Source organism: Pelecanus crispus, chromosome 6, assembly GCF_030463565.1.
Source record: "Pelecanus crispus isolate bPelCri1 chromosome 6, bPelCri1.pri, whole genome shotgun sequence".
Lineage (NCBI taxonomy): Eukaryota > Metazoa > Chordata > Aves > Pelecaniformes > Pelecanidae > Pelecanus > Pelecanus crispus.
Window position 1 is genome coordinate 24,681,552 of NC_134648.1, and position 21,312 is coordinate 24,702,863.

Below are 21,312 nucleotides of genomic sequence, written 5' to 3' on the forward strand. Positions count from 1 at the left end.
TTCAGGGATAGTAGATATTCTCCACATACCATCCTCTGTGCCTGCTTTCATTTAGGGTGATGCAATAGCACCCTGGAGTTCTTCAAAATAATTGAAAAAGGGGGACAGGTAGTTCTAGCTGCCAGTCTCTCCTCTCTATTGTTTGAGTGAATGGCTGTTCTTCTCACAGAACCTAGGCTTTTATTAGGACCTAGCTGGTTTTTCCTCTCCATGAGGAGATGATTCTTGGAGGTGTAAAAAACAGCTGTGCAAGGGAAGATTAGGTCTGTGTTGGACTATCACCTCTGTCATCCATTTTGCATTTTATTGCTTTAGATTTTTGAAGCAAAACTGTGAAGTTACTATAAAAAGCAATGGAGGATGGATGCCAAAATGAGAAATAGGGTTTTCTCCCCTCTTTTCCACTTTAGGATTTATTGAAATATGAATAATTTAGTGAACTCACGTTCCAAAATACATTCTTTGGGTTTTATTTCAGAAGAAAAAATAAGGAAATGTGGCCTATGAATTACAAGTTATTTTATTTTCTTAAGCCAAGATGAATATCTTTGACATAGTTGATAGCAGATCTCTTATACTAATACCTGTAATAACTATATTGGCTATAGGAGAGCTACTCTGGATTTACTGCTTTGACTTGGGTAAAAATTTGGTTAATTTTCCGGTAAAAAAAGCTGTTAGTCTTGAGAAAATAATCTTTTCCCATGCTTGGAATATCCTCTGCTATGTTTTTTTAAAGTAATACCGTTTTGATGATGCTTCTCCCAGTGCATAGGTATTGAAGTGCATACTAGATGAAAATGTATAGGCTCAGTGAAATATATGTTTAAAACCTTTAGGGATAACTTCCTAATCTCCATATGTCAGGAGATTTCAGGTATTAAATGTTAGATTATATTCTAACAGCATCCAGTGCTTGCTTTTTCATGAGGCTGATGTTCAGGATTTTGCAATTGTAGTTTGGCTAAAACTTTGTCAAGTTGAATTCAGCACTGCGTTTCCTAGCTAACTGTAATGAGTCAAAACCCGGTGCTTATCCATAGTCTTGTTGCACTATTGCTCCTCTACAGCTTAACTAGTAGAGGATGTTAAAATCTGAAGTGAAGTTTCCCAAGCTCTGTAGGAAGTAGAGGCTGCGCAGCAGAGTAAGAATTGAGCTATAGCATTTTGCTAACACCTGGTCTGGATGCTTAATCTCAGGCTGATGACCTGGTGGCTGTAGAACATGGCATTCACTGAGAAAGCTGCTATTCAGCTTGGTTAAGGATACAATTGTTCCCCAAAATTGCTTATCAATTTTCTAGCTTCCTAGAGCATTCTAGAGTAAACGAATCTAAGTTTTATTGCCAGCCCTCTTCTGATTTGCTTATAAGTCATTTAAACTCTTGGTGACTCAGTTTTTTCATCAGTTACTTGAAATAATATTTGTTTGCTCTTCATCATGCGGCTATCGTGAAGTTTATTTCATTAGTGCTTATAAAGGACTTGGAGATCCTAGACGTCAGATGCCAAAGAAAAACCAAAGGTTGTTATTACCATTTTCTTGATTAAATATATGTATTTTTTTTCTTTGTCACTAGCCTTACAAATTACTGCAGTCTTTCACATAATGAAATTTACCTCAAATAATGACTGTAATAACTGAACAATAATGAGGAATAGAAGGCATTGCTTCCCTCTGAAACCACCATAATTTGCATAAACCACTCTGGGAGTCTGGTAAATTATATTCTGCTTGGTCAGTCCACAAAGAGATTAATACTGGGTTGTTGTTTATAAAACATTAGAAAACTTAAACTTTAGGTCATGTGTGTGTGCGCGTGTGTTCTCGTATCTTCAGGACATTAGTCTTCTTTACAAGCTGGCAATCCAACAAAATTAGAGTTTGATGTTAGAAATCATGCTTTGTTTTCCTGCTGGGCTCTGAACAATTCTTGTTCGATCTTATTTAACTTTAAAATCAGGTTGGCAGTGTAGTTGATTTGAAGTTTTGCTGAAGAATTAACCTTTCATTCCCGGAAGACACTTCTTAATACTGTGGCAAGTCAAGAGAAGAAACACGGGAACACATGAAAATCAAGCACTTAGTGTATAATGCATCCTTATATCTTTATCACATTTATGTATGCAAACTGGTCATTTACATTTTTTAGTTAAGTTGCCACAGTGTGAGACAATGTGCCAGTTATGTATGTCCACATCCTCACCTGTGTTTTTCTGCTTCTAGTAGTCTGGTCCTATGTGTATAAAAAATTAGTAATATTATTAACTATTTAACATCACACAGCTGTTAAAATGGATTTACACAGCTTTTATAAGTGAGGGGCAAGGTTAACCTCAGCATACTTCACCGAGAGCTGTTTCAGGGCCATTACTTTGCTTAGAGTCTGGTAAAGTGATGCAGATGGGCTGGAAAACTGTTGCCGTGTGACTGAAGTGGAGCTTTCAAGTCCAGAAAAGCCTCTGTGGGGTTCCTTCAGCTCTCGGTATTTTTTCTCTTGTTGAGAGTGGTCCTTGCCTTCCTATGTGGCTGCCCAGTTCCATCATGCCCTCCCTGTGCTGTGTGCCATCTCAGCATACGCACACCTCATCATGATTTAACATGCCCTCCAAAAACTGGGTTTAGTGGCTTTGATGGTACAATGCACCTGCAGAATGATGGATTCAGTCCAAGTTTTGAATGTACAGATGTCACAGTTGTTAAATCCAACATGCTAGTCAGTGGTGTCACCGTTTCTGCAAAGAAGGCAGGGGTTGTAAGACTGAACAACTTAAAATGAGGTGGAAGGAACACCACTGAGAGAGGTTGGCACTTCTGTGGCCCATATTACCTGATAACATAAATTTCAGACATAGATTATCACAGTCTTTCCCTTTGCACTTCAAATTACTATGCCCACATGAATTTTAAGGGAGATGTTGTGTAAAGTCCCACTGACAAGATCAGAACTTCACAAGGAGAGAAGAAAAATTTGACACTCTGTTGTTCATCTGTGTGAATTAGGGACTCTTCAGTTAATTTGTTTTCTGCCTACAGATACATAAGGCTTTTTCCTTTCTATTGCAGAAGGAGCCTACTAAAGCAGATATAACTGTTCAACTGTGAAGGTGTGGATCATGGGAGAACAACTGTTAAACAACAGCATTCTTGATCAATTTATTAATAGCCATGAGCAGTCATATGAAGAGTTTCTAAATACATTCACTTATCTTTTGAAAGGTATGTATTTCCCAAATCTCCCACTAGGAATTGCAGCCAGAAGGGAAGGTAAAAAGAGAAGCAGTAGTATTTAGTGTCGTTCTGCTACTTACTTGCTTTGTGACCTTAGGCAAATTCTTGTGATGCTTTTGTTTCTCCTGTCAGCAGTGAGATCCCTAAGGACAATTTTCCTTAGCTTGGTTCACAGACTGCTAAGGTAGGTCTCTACAGGTGTTTAACCATGTTTTGTTCACTTCAGGGAGGTGGGCGAGCATGCATTATTTGGAAGGATAGGCTTTTCCTAAGTATGTCCTGCATTGTTTTGCTAGAGAAGTTTCCATAAAAGAAGAAGAGCCTGAGGAAAGTACTTAATAGTATGAGATGGCCTAAGATTAGGGGTGTGCAGTTTGGATAATTTGACAGATTTATAGACACTGGCTTGCTGTGCTATGCTATCGTGTGCATGAGGCTAACAGATAACTTGGATGAAGGCACATCAGGACATCAGATTAGGATGATTAGGCTGAAAATATCTCATGCTCTGCAGGTGAAATAAAAGGTGGGGCTTAACCTTGATCTGAACATTGCTGAATTACAGGCAGTTCGGATCTGGATCCAAATTCTGTAGCTCAGGTTCATTTCTTTTGGCCATGTTAAGTCAGGTGCCATAAAAATAAATGTGAGCTACATATTGCTCATTTACAATTCTCTTTACCACAGCTTTGCACTAAAAATGATGTCCTCATCTTATTGCAGAAGCACTGTATTTTTCAATTACAGCATGTGGCATGCTCTGTTGATTGGCACTCAGAAGTCTGTCCTGTCCTTGTCCTTCAGGCAGAACTAAGTGTCAGTCACAGGCACTGAGCAGAAAACCAGTGGGGGAGTCAAAGCTGCCATAGAAATAATCTTGTGGCAACCTTCTGTCTCCTCCCAATAAAATATAGAAAAGAAAGGAGACACTGGGGGATGAGATAAGAGGATTGAAAATTAGGTTCTGGTCTTCTTTATGTATGAGTGATACACTGGGTATAGCTCCTATCTTAGAAGCATGCTGCATATCATGATGCTACTTGCAAAAAGCCTCAGCATGTATTTCAGTCACTTTCATTGTCACTACAGCATCTGCTACTAAAATTCTATGAAAGGTACAGCTTTAGCTGAATCAAATGCTTAGAAATGCAGTTTCCTATGCTGGTGTAAACAAAACAGCTCAGCTTATTTTCCTCCCACTTTCATCTTCCTTTAAAAATACCCAAAGGTGCTGGTTTGTATTATAAACTAATGTCCTGCAAAAATTCCACTTAAAGCACAAGGCATTTTAGCATCAGAAGAGTACAAAATACTTCATAAAATATCACATTCTTAGTTTATTAATTTTGCATTTGAAAAATAGTCATTTCGCTTTATTTTTTTTTTTTTTTTAAAAAAAGCAACTGTGATAGCTTAATAGGATTATCTGCTAATAGGCTCCAAAAATTTTCACATTTATGTATGAGTTCAGATATTTACTGTGGGGATATATTTGTGATTAGTCAAGTAAAATCTGACCATTTTCAGATAACCTTTCTGAATTTGGCCTGATAATGGGGTTGATCCACACACTAAATCTTTATACAGTGAGCGTTAATGTCAGAATTTACAGTCCTGCTTAATTAGATATGGCGATAGCTGTTTGTACACACAAATAACCAAGCCCATTCAGTTGTGTGTGTAAATATATAGGAGCTCTTTAAAAAAAATTCCTTCAAAGACATCACTGTCTGATAGATTTTTGACTGTCATAACATTGGAAACAGAAGACACACCTATAACTAATTGGATTCCACTGATTTCACAGGGTACCATATTTATATAAGGTGATTTTCACTTGTGCATGAATTTGTACTAGCTCTCTAGTTGGGATTGTGAGGATATCTTCACCAGGAGTTTCTACGTTATTCTTGAAAACATCTCATAAGAATCTGATTTCCTAAATAATGTTTAATTTTTCTTCATTAGATAAATTTACACACAGTTGTGCTGGTTTTGGCTGGGATAGAATTGATTTTCTAAAAGGACTGTTGTGGTTTAACCCCAGCTAGCAACTAAGCATAACACAGCCACTTGCTCACTCCCCCCATGGTGGGATGGGGGAGAGAACTGGAAGGGTAAAAGTGAGAAAACTCATGGGTTGAGATAAAGACAGTTTAATAGGTAAAACAAAAGCCGCGCACACAAGCAAAGCAAAACAAGGAATTCATTCACTACTTCCCATTGGCAGGCAGGTGTTCAGCCATCCCCAGGAAAGCAGGGCTTCGTCATGTGTAAGGGTTACTTGGGAAGACAACCACCATAACTCCAAACGTCCCCCCTTATTTCTTCTTCCCCCATCTTCATATGCTGAGCATGATGTCATATGGTATGGAATATCCCTTTGGTCAGTTGGGGTCAACTGTCCCAGCTGTGTCCCCTCCCAGCTTTTTGTGCACCCCCAGCCTACTTGTTGGCAGGGTGGTGTGAGAAGCAGAAAAGGCCTGGACTCTGTGTAAGCACTGCTCAACAATAATGAAAACATCCCTGTATTTTCAGCACAAATCCAAAACATAGCCCCATACTAGGTACTGTGAAGAAAATTAACTCTATCCCAGCCAAAACCAGCACAACAGTGAAATTGAAAAGAATATAGCTTGAGTACAAAATCCCAAGCATCCTTGACTGTTCTGGCCTACCTCAAAAAGAACACTTTGAGGCTATAAATGTCAGCCTGGAGTAACCCCCTGTGAGCACATTAGGGTCTTCTGCTGACAGAATAGTTCCGTTCTTCTAAATATGGGAAACAGTATTAATGAATTTTTGCATTCCTGACTTTTTTTGAGGATTGCTAATATCCTAATCAAGAAAACCGCATTTTTAGAATGTTGTCTTTTCATATCTGAATGTGTGATACTACCTTTGGTTACTCTATAGAGTAAGAATAGAGATCCTATTCTTCCTTGTGTTATTTGAAAAGATACTCTCTTATCGCAAGTAGAACAAGATTTGGAGTAAATATAAGGTCCCTCTAAGTTCTGTGTAATTCATTTAGTAATATTTGTATGGTTTAAATAGCACACAGATATGTTATAACTTGGTTGGACCATAAAATTGTATCTTTGATGTAGGAATTTAATCTTCCTGATTTTAGTATTCCTAAGAAAATGATTCTGTTTTTTAAAGTGTGCTTGGTGCTGTGGCAGAATGAGAATTCATAGACTAAGTGACAAGTAAATCCTGTAGTAAGGCTTTTATCTCACTTCCACCAGATCTGATGGGACATGGATAAACATACTTAAATGTCATTTTAAAACTCTGAGCTCAGCATTTAAAACATATATACTCCAACAATCATGACCTGTATATCTTAAATGCATAATATTTAAAAAGTATTGGAGCGCTCCCTCCATAATTGGAAAAATCTTTAACCCTTTTTATTGATTCTGTAATGGATGGACACTTGAGGCCTAGGTTAGGATTCTAGTAAGTCTCTTAGTTTTCCTATGTACAACATCCAAAGTGTGTTTTTTGTCAAAAGGATAATATTAACAAAATGGATAGGTGAAACGGCTGGTGAACCTATGGGAATATAATTTAGTAATTAGAGCACAGGTCAAGAAAGATGAAATTTTTCATGCTCGCTGTAAAGTTTTGCAGAAGTTTTCAGCATCTGGAAAAAAATTACCACCTCTTATGCAAATCCAAAGCAAAGATATTGGTAAGAGGAATCATTTTATTAGTCATTTATTTTAATACATCCATTTGTGCTGCTCTTAGAGTCATTGAACCCCCTTATACCAAGTTACATATTTAGTTTTGTTAGTTTGTTCTTTTAGCTTTGAGTATAAAACAATCTGATAATAAAACAGCTAACTGGCATTTGCTTTGAGGTTGTACAACTCCACTATGTTTTTTAACTCCAGAGAAAAATCTTAAGAGAGATTTCTTGACTGTGCAGTTGAAGAAGCCTCAGAAGAGTTGGATTTACAAAGGAATTGATGACACAGATTTCTGTAGACGTGGTCAATGAGTGGTCTCTTCAGAATTAAACACTTCCTAGAATAACTTTGGACAAAATCTCATGGAAATAGACCCAATCCCTGCTTTTTAAAAAAAAGTGCCACACAGGGCAAGAGGCTCTTTCAAATCTTAGGAAGAATGTTTGAAATCTGATGGAGAGAACTATGATGTCCAAAATTAGAAGGCAGCATCTGCTCATTTTTCTGAACTCAGAGGAAGATTGGGAAATTCACTGGAGCATAAAATATCTCTTTTGACGGTCTACAAAAAATACAGAAAAAAAAATGGTCCAAGCTTCAAATTTTTCCTCTAGATTTTAAATTACTCTTGTCCCACGTATAAAAATATGGGATCCTGGATCAGTCGGTTGCATAGAAAAATGCTGCCGTGAATAAAATTCTTATCCAAACCCAAGTTTAGATTCATATTTTTTCAATGGTCCTTGATTAAATTCAGTCCATTCCTGCTGTTAATTTTGCTCTCTTTCATATACTTTACACTGCCTGGCAGTGTGTTGAAGTCTGAGGACTTCGATCAGACCCATCTCGAAGCAAACTGAACCTTGGATATATACTTCGTAGCCTCAGTGCTGTTGTTTTGATGCTTCTGCACTGAGCAAGCTGTCAAGCGAGGAAGTTTGAAAGTGGCTGACCACTTCTCTGCTTCCAGGTGGCATGCAAGAGCCATATTCTGTGTTGTGATCAGATTAATTTAATTCCCTAGTGAAAGCTGAGCGATGTATTTAGTTCACAGTCCATTTGACAGTAGCTGTCTGCTTCCTTTTTTCGTTAACCATATTTAGGAAAAACAACAACTTTAAACTTCCTACATAAGTGTCAGTGGAGGCACTTTACAAATGTGGGTCTTAACAGCAGAAAGCATAGCAGAAAGCTATATAAGAAATTACAGTAAATTCACTTTAATTTTAAAAATGGACCAGTAGGACAATGGTAACCCCAAGAGAAATTTGCAGCCTTCTTCCTATGAGTGGATTTGCCAATAAAAGCGACTAGGCAGTTCAATAAAACTAATTAAATTAATCTGTCATCCCCAGGGAACTTAAACAGGGCATGAAATAGGGAAAGAGCGTCAATTCAGAGCTTTTTATTGATGTGTTGTGCTGGATCATTGGAAAGAATTGGTTGGGAGAAAAAATTTGCAATTTTCTATTGATCATAAATTCAGTAGCTATCTCTATGTAACCTTCATTCAATATAGTATAAAATCAAATATCATACAGAGCCCCTAAATGTAGGAAAACCCCAGACATAGGGATGCAAACATGACAGATTATTTTTGAAATAATACTAGGTGATCTGTTTTATGGATATTTGTTGTCCTTAGATCTCGGTGGTATTTGCTATGCAAAGTACTTCATCTGCATTGTATAGACAGAAAAAAATTAGGCATAAAGAGGGGAAATGACTAGTGTTTGTTTGCACAGTAGCTCACTGGCATCACCAGATAAGGACAGAGGCACTCAGACTCCCAGAAACTTTGACAGCCCTTGAACAATAGTGCTTCCCTAATAGCACTGCTTTGTTCTTTTCTGTGATGCTTTTATTACTAAACAATTTCTAAAGATTGTTTCAGATGGAAAAAAATGTATTTTCATTCTGTTGCATAACTTAGATTTTCTAGAATGTAGAAAAGGGAAATATTTAGTAATTTTGCTGTTGATACTTTGATACAGATTCCATCCTATAGTGGCATATTGGCTATGGTTGAATTCTGTACTACTATAAAAAGCAGTAACAACAGAATGAACTCTTGCTCTAGCTCATCACCTTGCCTTGAAAGGCATCAAAGTGTGCTAAATGCGGCTTTTGGCTAGTTTCGTGTCATTGCAGTGAGGTGAGGAAGCACTGTTAGCCCTCTTTTCCAGATGTGGAAATGATACAAAGCAAATAAGGTCAGAGATCAGAGCCATATAGTGGCTCAATAGGACAATCAGAAACAGAAATCAAGTGACCTCACTTCCAGTGTAGTGCTGAACTCTTTATAGAATTGTGTGCTTTTCTGTGTCCAGTATAAAATCACATAGAAAGACCTCATTTCAAGAGTCATAGAATCATAGAATGGTTTAGGTTGGAAAAGACCTTTAAGATCATCCAGTCTAACCATTAACCTAACATTGCCAAGTCCACCACTAAATCAATTAAGGGTAGAGTAGCAATTTCACGTTTCCTGGCTTGGTGGCTGGATTATTTTTTAATGAAAGTAAAAACTAGGAATCATTAAGGTTGGAAAGCACCTCTGAGATCATCAGACCAACCATCAACCCAACACCACCATGTCCCCTAAACCATGTCACAAAGTGCCACGTCTACCCATTTTTTGAATGCTTCCAGGGATGGTGACTCCACCACCTCTCTGGTCAGCCTGTTCCAATGCTTCACTACTCTTTCCATGAAAAAATTTTTCCTAATATCCAATTGAAATCTCCCTTGGCACAGCTTGAGGCCATTTCCTCTCATCCTATCGCTAACTGCTTGGGAGAAGAAGAAGTAGATATTTGCCTTTTAAAAAAAAAAATCAGACCTTTTTGAAGATGCCTTAATGTCTTAATTATAATATCCAAAATCAAGCATTTTTCAAACTCTTGGGCTCTCTGAAATTTTATTAATCTGTTCCCACCTGCTGTAATCTTTTTATGATGTTATTTGTTAAGGAAGGAATCCTTTGTATGGAGATGTCAGATGCTTTTAATTGTATACAATTCACTTGTTTCTTACGGTGCTTCTCTACTTAGCTGCTAGTGCTGAATTCTTCTACAATGCAAGTACACAGAAGGTTTTCAAAATCAATTCTGTCCCGATTTATTAGTATATCACCTGCTCTTTTAAAGTGCTCCCAACATATGTATTTAATGTAGTTTTCTTGTGCTGAGGATGAATTTAAGCACTTTGTGGTTGCTTTGACTGCAAAAAAGAAAAAAAAAAAGCAAGTGTAACAAACAGTGCTTATTTAAGTAATAAACTCAAAAACATTCTGTTTCTTATAGCTGAGGTTCAAAGTACGGCTCAGTGTAGCCAAGACTCAGAAAGATGTGTGGAGTTCCTGTACGCTGAACTAGTATTCTCCCATTAATTACTGTCTAATTTAAAGCTCTTCCTAAACTATCCCTCAAACACAGTTTCTGAAATGTAACACTATTTGCATTCTGCAAAGGACAGTGTAGATTTTCTGAAGCCATCGGAACCAGGCCCACCTTTATCAACTTCTGTAAAAAGTCTTCCAGGTTTTATATCCTGATACACTGTCAAATTATAATTGCAAAATACTATCAGTTGTACAGCCTGTGCCTTTATGAAGCTGTTTTTTTCCCCCACCACATAAACACTCTTTATTGTTAGAACTAGAAATCTGATCTAGTACGTTGGCATTGCTTGGTAGTGATAGATCCCACTTGATCCCTGGTAGATATTAAGAGGTGTAGGTCCCTTAATAGGACTCTGCTGGTTGACATCAGCTGAAGATCTGCTCTAAGATTTCTGTCATAGTTTTCTGAATTTTTTAAAGATTATTTTTCATTATCATCTGTTGGAAGAAGCAGGATTTTGCTCATGGCAGGCTGCTGAAATGGTGAAGTGCACATTTGCCTTGTTATTTAACTGACTGCATTATAATATTCAAATGGAGAAGGTATTCGGCAACAGCACTGTTGAACCGTGGAAGAATAATACATATTTTTAAATGGTCAGCTGGGGTGAATGTGGTATAAACAGGAAATACTGCCCCTTTTCTAACACTGACACTATCTAAAGCACAACAGAGACATAGATATTGATACAGATAATACTACATAAAAACAGAACATATAGATTCCATTAAGGAAAAAGGGATACATACTGATACAGTAAAAGAACAGTTAAATTTTTGAAAATTAAAAGCTGAATTAGTTTTGAAGAAGTATTGCTGTACATTAAGCTAAAGCAGGTGTGTGAGAGTGGCTGAAATACACTTGAGAGTAGCAGTCATTTGTCTTTCCCCTGAAGGAGCATGTGCAAAAAGAAGTCCTTTCCTGTCTGGTTTTTAAACATACTACAGTAAGGGAAGTATCAAAAAATGGTAGTCAGAAGTAGTAATTGGGACTTAAGAGTTTACCCTTTTAATTCAGAAATCGTCCCACTGAAGTTACTTGTCCCAGTCTGTGGAATATGTATTTATCCTAGCTGAGGACATGGTGTAGGGAAATTTCCATAGGAAATTGGCATTATTGAGAAACGAATCAAGCCCATATTACTGATTATAGTAAAAGCTGACCTTTTTTGAAGGAAAAAACCCCAGGTAAACATACTTTTTGCTGATTATTTGTCATTTAATCAGGGTAAGATCAAAGACATTAGGGAAGAAGGCTGCACCAGCTGAATCTCTGTTCTGGTGAAGAGAGTAACGAATTCCATAGACATTGGTTTAAATGCATTGATTTACAGAAATTTATGCATTTAAATACATGGAAACAGGAAGATAGCTTGAGAATGTAAATTAGACAGGTTTTCTAGGCTAAGTAACTTTAAAATAAAACACTGTTCTATTCTCAGCTGGACAATATACAAGCAGAGGGAGGCTGCAAGTTTTGATTGGGTTACTGCAGAAAATCTGGGAGCTGGTTTGATTGAATTATCAAAACAAGATAGAAGGCTTTAAAAGTTATCTTCCCAACAAACTGGATTTTCGGCCTTGAAAATTGTTTTTTCCTCTTACAGCTTGGCATTTAGGGTAAACGAACTCAGCACCATACAATGGTATACGTAGTTGCAAATAGGTAAATAAAGGTACTTCTACAGTATATTATGGTCTTTTGAACATCTCAAAGTGATATTTTATGGAAACATTTCAGTGACAGGGTTTGTTCTTGTTTTAAAATGTGGCTGTTTGCTGATGATGTGTTTGAAGAATGGAGATAGTGAATGAACATGAAATTTGTACTTGTGACCTCTGTGCAAGTGAGTTATCATGCTACTGTGAGCAAAATTATTGCTTGTTCAGGATTCCTGCACAAAGTCACTGTATTATTTGAAACCCAGGTTTTCCATCAAAGCATAACTTGGAAGGGATATAAGGGATTCACAGGCTTTTTGCTGGCCCTCAGTCCAGCATTTTGAGGACAAAGAAGTAAATTGGAACTTACAGTAGTAGCTTTGCTGGTTGTTTTTTTGTTTTGTTTTGTTTTGTTTGTTATAGTTAAAGGAGCCTGTTTCTCATTCTCATCCAATTTTTGGTTTTGGAATGAATTCATGGAATGGAAAAAAGGTCGGAAATACCTCATAGTTTGTATTGGTTTGTCCAGTATATTATCCCAAGCTAGGTTTTCTACAGTATGTTATTGATTGCTGCATCTGGTCTGGCTTTGAAATGTTTCAAACCATGAGACTTCTATCATCCTTCTGGAGCTACTATTTCATCTAACAGATTTCACCGACAGGAGTTTTTTCCTGATCATCCTGGTAGCTCTCTTCTCTGGCTTTGTGATAAGTGACTCCATTATTCTTTGAAATATGTGGTGATCAGTGGACATTTTAAAACGATTCCCTTCCAAATTGGAAGACAAAGAGAATTTTAAACAATGTAGAGGATAGATAGCGGGAGAGAAAAAAAATTATCAAGCTGGATATATTTTCTGATAGAAATATGTTTCTGAAGTCTGCAACATACTTTTCAGTGATACACAATTATGACAGATACTACACTTGAGAGACCCAGATTTACTTTTCTAGAGACTTAAGCTGGCTTGTTACTTCTTTGTTAAGGTACTGACAGTGGAATTTCTAAAAAGTAAGACTGAAAAACTGAGTAAATATGTGAATCTTTCCATCATTTCAGCCTCCTCCTTCTGCTACTTTCTGTTGTGATTGTATCCCTTATTTTGGACTTTTGTCACATGTTGTAAAGGCCAGTGCTGTACATCTGGGTCTTCGCAGGTTGAGAACTGTGACTGTGAATAATGAGTCAATTATCACTTAGTCAGGGGGAAGGTAGAGTGATCCTCTTGCTGGCTTAAATGTGATCCTTCCTCCTTCCCCTTCTCTTTCAAAAGTAAGTACAGAATGGTTGAAATTCAGAACACTGTCAAAGGAATAGAACTGTGATATTTCTCTGCAGACTGTGTTGTTTTTAATAATGTTTTTTAAGATCATGACTGTTACTGCTTAAAGAGAGCCAGTTATGTGATGCATGCATTGAGAAACTATAGCTATCAGTAGTTACTTTGGACATCTAAAGGTGGATCTGACTGGCTCTGAGGGACTGTGCTTGAGGCTAGCAACGTAATGTTTGAGTCATCTCCCTGCCTCCAATTTATGTGGCATAGCCTCATTACGCACATGGTTGCAGAGCTGATACTCTGTCCGCAGCATGCATTTCACAACTGCTTTGAGTTGCTTAGACTTTTTTCTTTTCTGTCTGAAGTTTTCTTCACTTGCAGTCATGAATCTAGTATCACATTGCAGTTGTGAATGTTTCATCAAATATAATGTTTAATATTCTATAACCTAATAACTCTGCAATGGTCTTTACCAGAAAAAAGTTTCTGACAGCAGTTTATGACGGATCTCTTAGGAAAAGGGATGGTGCTTCTAGCTGTAGTCTGGGGTTGGTAAATAGCACATAAATAGTATGAATGCACTTGATTTCTTATTAGCTCATTTAATCTGTCTAGCTTTTTAACTGTGACAATAGCTCAGCTGTCCAGAAAATATATAACCTAATAAAATAAGTTTATCAGCTCATGTGTGCTGTCTAATTATAACTGCCCAACTGTGTGTCATAAGTCTTTTGATGCTAAAAGTGATTTTGATAATTCAGAACCTATATTTTGGAGAAGGATGGATGATCTGATTTATATCCCAGAAGAATGACCACAGTGGTATCCAAGATAGGCATGGGCTTGTGCAGGAATATCATGTTTATTCAGAGTCTTTCAGCTGTATGAATTATATTGCTGATCATTCCACCTAATGATGCCTTTTGTCTCTCTGTTGATCTGTATGTGTATGGCTTCCAGAAGCTTTTTCTCACTTCTCATACATAAAGGCTCCTGATGTGCACAAGGAGGATACTGGGTCCTCAGTCTGCGCATGTTTGGCTGCATAATTTGCTAATACACACATACCCTAAAATACATTAATATCCTTTTGTGGCTTGTCAGTCTTTAATATCAAACTTGTCAGTTCTTAGTATAAAACAGGAAGTCCATCCTGTTTTACCACTACAATAACAAAAGATTGAAGCTTTTTAAGCTAGTCATCTAGTTCTTCCTATGTAGTAGGATGACAGTAAAAATCTCTTCAAATAGTGGGTGACCATTTTACCTGTCAAGAATTTAAAAGAGGGTTTCCTGTGTAATACTGCTTCATTTCCATGGCTTGAAAAAGAGTGTGTAGGAAGAAGAGATTGTCCATATGTACTGCTGTTTCCAAATATTGTTTTAGGAAAGTACCTGCTAAAAAAGCAGGGAGAAGCCAGATGTCGTATCGAGACCTGAGATTTAGGAATTATTCAGAGCATCCATCTGTGGTCTGAGCATTAAAATGTGTTTGCTAGATTGCTCTGGTCTGGTGCAATTTACTTTCTATGAACCTTGACTCTTATGAGTGTGGACTGCAGGTTATGCCCAGACTGCCAGCCCTTTCTATATGTCATAGTAACTGCACCACAGAGCTGTCTCTGGGGATTAATAACTCTTTGGTGGATGGGTCAATGTAGTAACCCCAAAGGCATCATTAAAACTCTTCACAATAATTACTTCAATGCCTGTGACATATAATTATGCTTTAGAAATGCACTGCAGTGTTTCTTATTGTTACAAAGTAGATTTTTCAAACTAAACCCAAGAAACTATGTTAAATGAGCATTTATTTTTCATTAAGAACATGTGGTGTGAAGTTCATTTGAATTGATTGTCCTATAGCTGCTCCATATTTGATAATGGGACTTTTATAATAAAAAGTCCTGCACTTTTATTTTGGCTATGATATATAAGTATATTTTTTTCCATGTTGTAGGAAAAAAACTATTCAGCATGGGTTCAGAAATACATACTTCCATGCACATACTTGTCCTGATCTGTAATCAGCTCCTAGATCCGCTCTGTACTGTTCAGATTTCATTTGATGATCACCTAGCTGTATCCTAATTCTGCTGGCTGTTCCGTGCCCCATAGACCTGGCTGGTAGGACAGTCAAAGCAATAATAGTTGTCTTAACTTTGCTCTTGTTGTCCACGTAGTTGTTAAAGGTCGGAAAGATGTCACAAGCTATCACTGAAAGACTCAGTTCTGAATACTTCCCTATTTTCAGTGAGGGCCCAGTTAGTCACTATTGATATATAAAATAAACATGAGAGAAGTTATTCCAATCTTCTGTCAATGCATTGGCAAAACATTTTTCCAGTGTCTTTCAAGACCAAAGGAATCCCCTAAGGGAACAAACCCTGCTTGAACATCTGAACTTAATCTTTAATCTCAGGATGTAAACTTCTGGAAATTAAATATCACTGGTGTACTGCTGTTGTTAGTCTGATCCCAATAAAAAAATATTTACTCGCAAAATTTTCCCACCCAGTTAGATTGCTGATACAAGGAGGAAATGAAATCGGTAATAAGCTAAGTCAAGAGCTTACTACAGTTGTTAAACACTGAAAGCAGCAGTGCTAAAGAAATCAGCTCAAATGAGGTGTTTTACTGACTAAAGATACAGGGGCTAGGTTATAGGACCTGTCAGTGCATCTCATCACATGTCCTGGACTGGTGGAGATTCTGGCAGTGGTGCTCATGCACCCAAGAGCTCTGTGGGTGCTGACCCTGGGCAGACTCACAGCCAGTATCAGTGTCAGCTCTGACAAGAACTGCCAAGGCTCACTTCTATACTAGACAACATGGGCGTTTGCTCTAATGGTTGTGAGGTTCACACATGGGGCACATGTTTGGGGTGATAGTGTAAACAGGGTGATACCACGATACTGAGGTAGGAAATACAAGAACTACTCCATTTTTGGACCACATCATCACTATACTATGATCAAAATCAGAGTCCTTTCTTGTGCTTGATAAGAAGGTACACCATTGGTTGGTATGTGAAGGAATATGTGCACTTGAACTGCTTAAGATATCAAGTGATTTTGTGAGCACAGATCTCGCATAAACACAGTTGCTGGACTTCTAAAACTAGACATGTAAGTGTTGGGAGCGCGTGTTGGTGTTGGGGAATGAGGGGTGTTTCTGGTTCTGATTCTGAAAGATTACATCTAAAATAGCTCTACTGAGTACGTGCAGTTGCAATGAGGTTTATAGTGGTGTCACAAAGAAGAGACTCTCTTCGTATGTGCTGGTGTTTGCAGTGCCAGATGAAGGCATGGGCACAAATGTTATATGCCATATTGTGCAGCATTCAGAGAGCATTTAAACACAGTTTTTAAATAAAAAGTAAGGTGTAACCTAACTAACAACTTACTTGTCTTGCTTTTTAGGGTATTTTCAGCTCTCGGGTTATTTTATCAAGTTTTCTGTGTAAGCTTTTGAGACGATGAATTCTTCAGTATTGAGGAATAGATGATACTCTGTGCACTTGAAGTTCAAACTGCATATTTGGTTTCATGATAAAGATTGCAAAATACATGTATATGATGCACATGGAAGCTCTGAGCATGAGAGGAAAAGTGAATGTATAAAATAAGTCAATATTAGATCTAATAAAATTCACATTTTTCTTTTTCTTGGATAGTGCATTATGTTATCTCATCTGGTGTGATTCTCCTTGCAGAGGAAGAGGAGAAGACAATTCAAGGAAGTAAAGTGGACTCCCTAAGAAAAACATTTTCTACTTCAGAATTATCAAACATAAATAAACAGGATGTCTTACCTGGAAGAAGCAAAGAAATGTGGGGGTGTCTTCCACCACAGATACCAAATGAGAATGAGGTAATGAGTTAACATTTGTCCATGTGGACAAGCACCACATTCAAACAGTTGAAAATATGGGGAGATATACTGTCCAAATGTTAGAGGCTGGTGGTATTTATCCCATCCGAGGCAAATATTTAAAATACTACCTAAGAGTATAATGCTTAGAGAGGCACCTGCAGGGATCACGTTTGGCAGTGGCATTTGCTCTACTGAAGAGCTGCCATAATCTGACTAATAAATAAGGTGCTCTGCAAGGACCTTTGTAATGCTTTCACTGAAGACTGTCGTTAACAGTAGAGTTTGGCAAAAAGGAAAAAGTCTTGAAAGTGTGGATGCACAGAGTGCACAGATTTGTTTTGTTTCTTGGGGTTTTTAGCAAGTACTGGATCCTGTGCTACTGAAGCTAGATTGCTTCAGCTACCTGAAGTAAGCAGTAGGCAGGCCAGAGGCATTTTTGATCTTCTGAAACATAAGAGATTAGAGATTTCGTATGTAGGGACAGGAAAACAACAGACATCTTCTGGAGAGAGCTGGATGGAAATCTGAGTCCACTTGTTAAGAACTTCTGCCCTCCTGCCTGAATAACAAATAACTAAGTTGTCATCTAGCCTGTACTCAAAAATTCACTTCATTAAACTTTTTATTAAAGAAGAAGTAGCGGGTCATTTTGTGCAATACACAGAGCAATATACTTTAAGTCCCTTCAAATGATGGTCCTGCCAGGCCTCAGTCAAAGAGCACAAGCTGTCATTTTCCTCCCTACTAGCACATGCCTTTAATGTGGAATTAAGCAAGGCTTTTAAAACAATCACATTCTGTCAATTGATTGTATAATAATAATGACAAGAATCTTTTTGCCATTTTTCTCCTGAAGAATATGATTGCCTCATTGGGATAGACTGCCTTTGGGTGTCTGTCTTTAGCCACTTTGAATTGGCTTTCTGCCCCATAAAGCAATGTGCAACTTCCATTATCCTTTATTTAATGGAACATCTTAATACTTGTCTTTGTTGCTACAGGAAAAAAGTTTCAGGCATGGCTGCACATTCTTGTCACATTAGCAGTTTAAGAAACAAATACAGTAATAGTAGAATGCATCAGAAAAATTGCTGGTGTCGTAGCAGGAGGAGGCTGTAATGCAGTAAGTTGGCCACTGTAACCTTTAAGCCTGCCCTGAGGAAAGCAAAGAGGGAAAAAACTGCTATTGAAAACAATGCTTCTGTTCGAAATGCTGCTTTTTAGGATTGTTATAATTACTTGCACTGTTGTTCCAATTGATTCGGTCTGGTCCTGTGCAGGATTTCAGAGGATTATCTGCATACGTTCTATTTTCAGGAGCATTACATTCAATTTTTTAAAAATTTTAAATACACCATAAAGGACCTGTATGTGTAAATCAGTAGGCGCTTTGACTGTGATTTTGGTCCTGTTTCATACATTTCATACAAGTATTTCTGCCTATGTATCTACAGACAGTGATGAATGGGAGCTGGAAAGCTGGTGGCTCTGATGGAAATGATCTCTGTCTGTCTGAAAGAGTGAAGGTGAGGTTTTCTTTGATTTTCTTCCAAGTAGGGATTATAAGTAGAACATGACTGATTTTTGCTTCATTCATTTACAAAGTACTGTGATTTGTTGATGTATTTCTTTCCCATCTGTGGGAAAGAAGGATGAGAGCATCACCATTCAGATTTCTTTTTCAAATGTTAACGAGTATGTACTTTTAAAGTGTAAAGGTTATGTAAGTGTCGATGAGAATGGTGTCAAATCAGGTTGGAAAAAATTATCTAAGAGCATCTCTAATTACTGAATGGAAACACAGAAGACTACCCAGTACATATAGTAAATCCTCCATGGTAACACTGTTTGCACATAGGCTGGGAAAGGCCTTTCGCTCTTACCCTATGCATCTATTCAGACCTGAAATAGGAAATGTCTTTTCTTGTGGTATGTTTCAGATAGTTTAGACCGTTTTGAAGGAACATCAGCCTGAAAAAAACAGTAATGCAATGTCCCAGATGAAATACTAAAAAGTTAATAATTCTTAGCTTTTTTTGTTTCCCATTCAGTTCACCATTAGTATCAAAACAGAAGGATCAGGCTGTACTTTGCCTACAGTGTGTATTGCCTCTGTGCCATATGCAGTAAGCTTGCAAAACTGCAGAGCAACTTACCATGTATCTTTTTCCTATGAAAATATTTTACTTCTCCATCTTCCCACTAAGTTCATGAAAAAGTTGTTGTACAGCTTGAGCTTCTTTCCCATCACTGTAGTTGATATGCAGCAGTTTTGGCAGCAATACTTTGCCTATACGTAAAAGTATTTCCTTTGAGTTATGCATTTCAAAGGAAATCCATATGCTTTCTTGGAAAAATGCAGGGGAGAATGGAGAAGATGAAGGAGACAATGTAATGCTTTTTTGCGTTGCTCTAGATTGTACTATAAAAAATGGAATTAATACATTTTAATCTGTTTTCCAATTTGGGGTTTTTATAGCAGGTCGACAGGTACTTAGCTTTGGAAGATAGAGATGCAGATGAAGAGACATGCAATGGTAGGTTCCCCCCCTTCATATTCACTATTATTGTCTGTCTTTGGATGCAAGAGTATGGACATTGTTTAAAGCACCATTTCTCATCTAAAAAAGACGTTCTTCCTCAGTTATTTTATTGCTAGAAAATTCCCCAAATTGTCCAAATTCCCCATATTAAAGTACTCATTTCCTCACTCTAAGAGGTAATGAGATAATAAATTATAAGGAATATTTATTATTCTTGTTAGCATCGTTTCTGCATTTTTCTGTGCTTGTATTTTATATTGAAATTATTTTGATTACAAAAGTTTTTCCACAAAGTAACATGGGTGCTAAGAGAGAGTTCTATAAAGTAGAAAAAATTAATGAAAATGTTGTCCCTACCTATTAAAATTATTTCATCCTGGGCTTAAAATAGGTGAGACTAATTTTGAGTTCACAGTGAACCTCAAGAATTCCAATTATGAGCCTTTTGAGTTGTGTTGAACAGTTCCGTACATCTATAATAATTTTAACTCTCCCACCTCTAAAAAGTAAATAGCAACCTAGCATGCATAGTTATTTGTCTATCATAGATGCTTGTGTGGTCTTTATTACCACCACAATTGATGACCTTGTGGTGATTAAATATGTTTTCCTCATCTATACCTGTGACTGCACAAAGAAACTAAGCCACACAGATTAAGGGATTTGCCTAAGGTCACTGAAAGAAGCTGTTACAGAGCAGAACTTTCATCCTCAGTTCCTTGGTTATTGCCATTTGATTAGTCTGTCTAATCCGTTAAAGATTTGATTAGTCTTTCCTTTCTGTATGTGCAGAATTCCTGTGAAGTCGGAGGGGCTTAGAGACTTCTAGCTGATGCATATTTGGAGCTTGGCTGTAACTCACAAGAAAATAATAAACCAACATAAGTCAGGTTTACAGCAAATATTCTTTCTCCAACCTGGTCATTTCAGGAAGGAGGGAGTAAGATAGCAGTCCTGTATCAGGTAGAGGCATCAAAGATTTCTTTTGAGCGCAGCGTTCATGTGTGCCCATTTTTCCTGTTGTAGGACATTGTTATGTGTTTATGTCTTAAATTCTAGCAATATCTATTAAAAAAACGTGGGGGTCACTGGTGGAAGTCTAAACCCACATTTCACTTGTATCATATTGAAATGAGAATTGTCTATATCTGCTTCATGGGAGTATTGTTAGATATCTCTAGTTCAAAACAGGCCACATACTGGATGATGAGAAGTAAGCCCAACACTAAAATACCAAGCAGGGCAGTGAGGGAAGAAGAGCTCTGCCAGAGCTTGATCATAGCTCACTACTTTCTGGACGATGCCAGACCTTGTCTCTCTCCAGGCTTTTCAGTCATTTCTGTGTATTTGTGTGTGTGCAAGAGTAAATGTTAATCACATACATTTAGAAACCCCTGGTAAAACAGACTGCATTTGAGTAAGATGAGAATTACAAAAATTACCATCTGCTTGTACTGTCTGAATAACACTTTATGCAAGCCACATTGGGAAAACCTTTCAGTTAGTGCTTTTATTGGTGATTATAAAAACAATAAACATAACATTATACCACCACTACTGTAGATTATCAGTGTGCTAACTACTCACTTTTTACGTGACATTTGATGTGGCTT

General features: G+C 37.4%; 1 protein-coding gene across 2 annotated transcripts in view; it reads left to right on the forward strand.

The window, feature by feature from the left end:
* Positions 1–3,117: 3,117 nt before the first annotated feature.
* Positions 3,118–21,312, forward strand: part of IFTAP (intraflagellar transport associated protein) — a 32,934-nt gene continuing 14,739 nt past the window's right edge. Inside the window, exons 1-4 of one of the 2 annotated variants that reach the window (XM_075713139.1) lie at positions 3,118–3,220; positions 16,996–17,153; positions 18,611–18,682; positions 19,636–19,693. In XM_075713139.1, the coding sequence (XP_075569254.1) occupies positions 3,118–3,220; positions 16,996–17,153; positions 18,611–18,682; positions 19,636–19,693 (391 nt within the window). The remainder of the gene's footprint in view (positions 3,221–16,995; positions 17,154–18,610; positions 18,683–19,635; positions 19,694–21,312) is intronic. The other variant, XM_009492127.1, reaches the window with a different exon arrangement.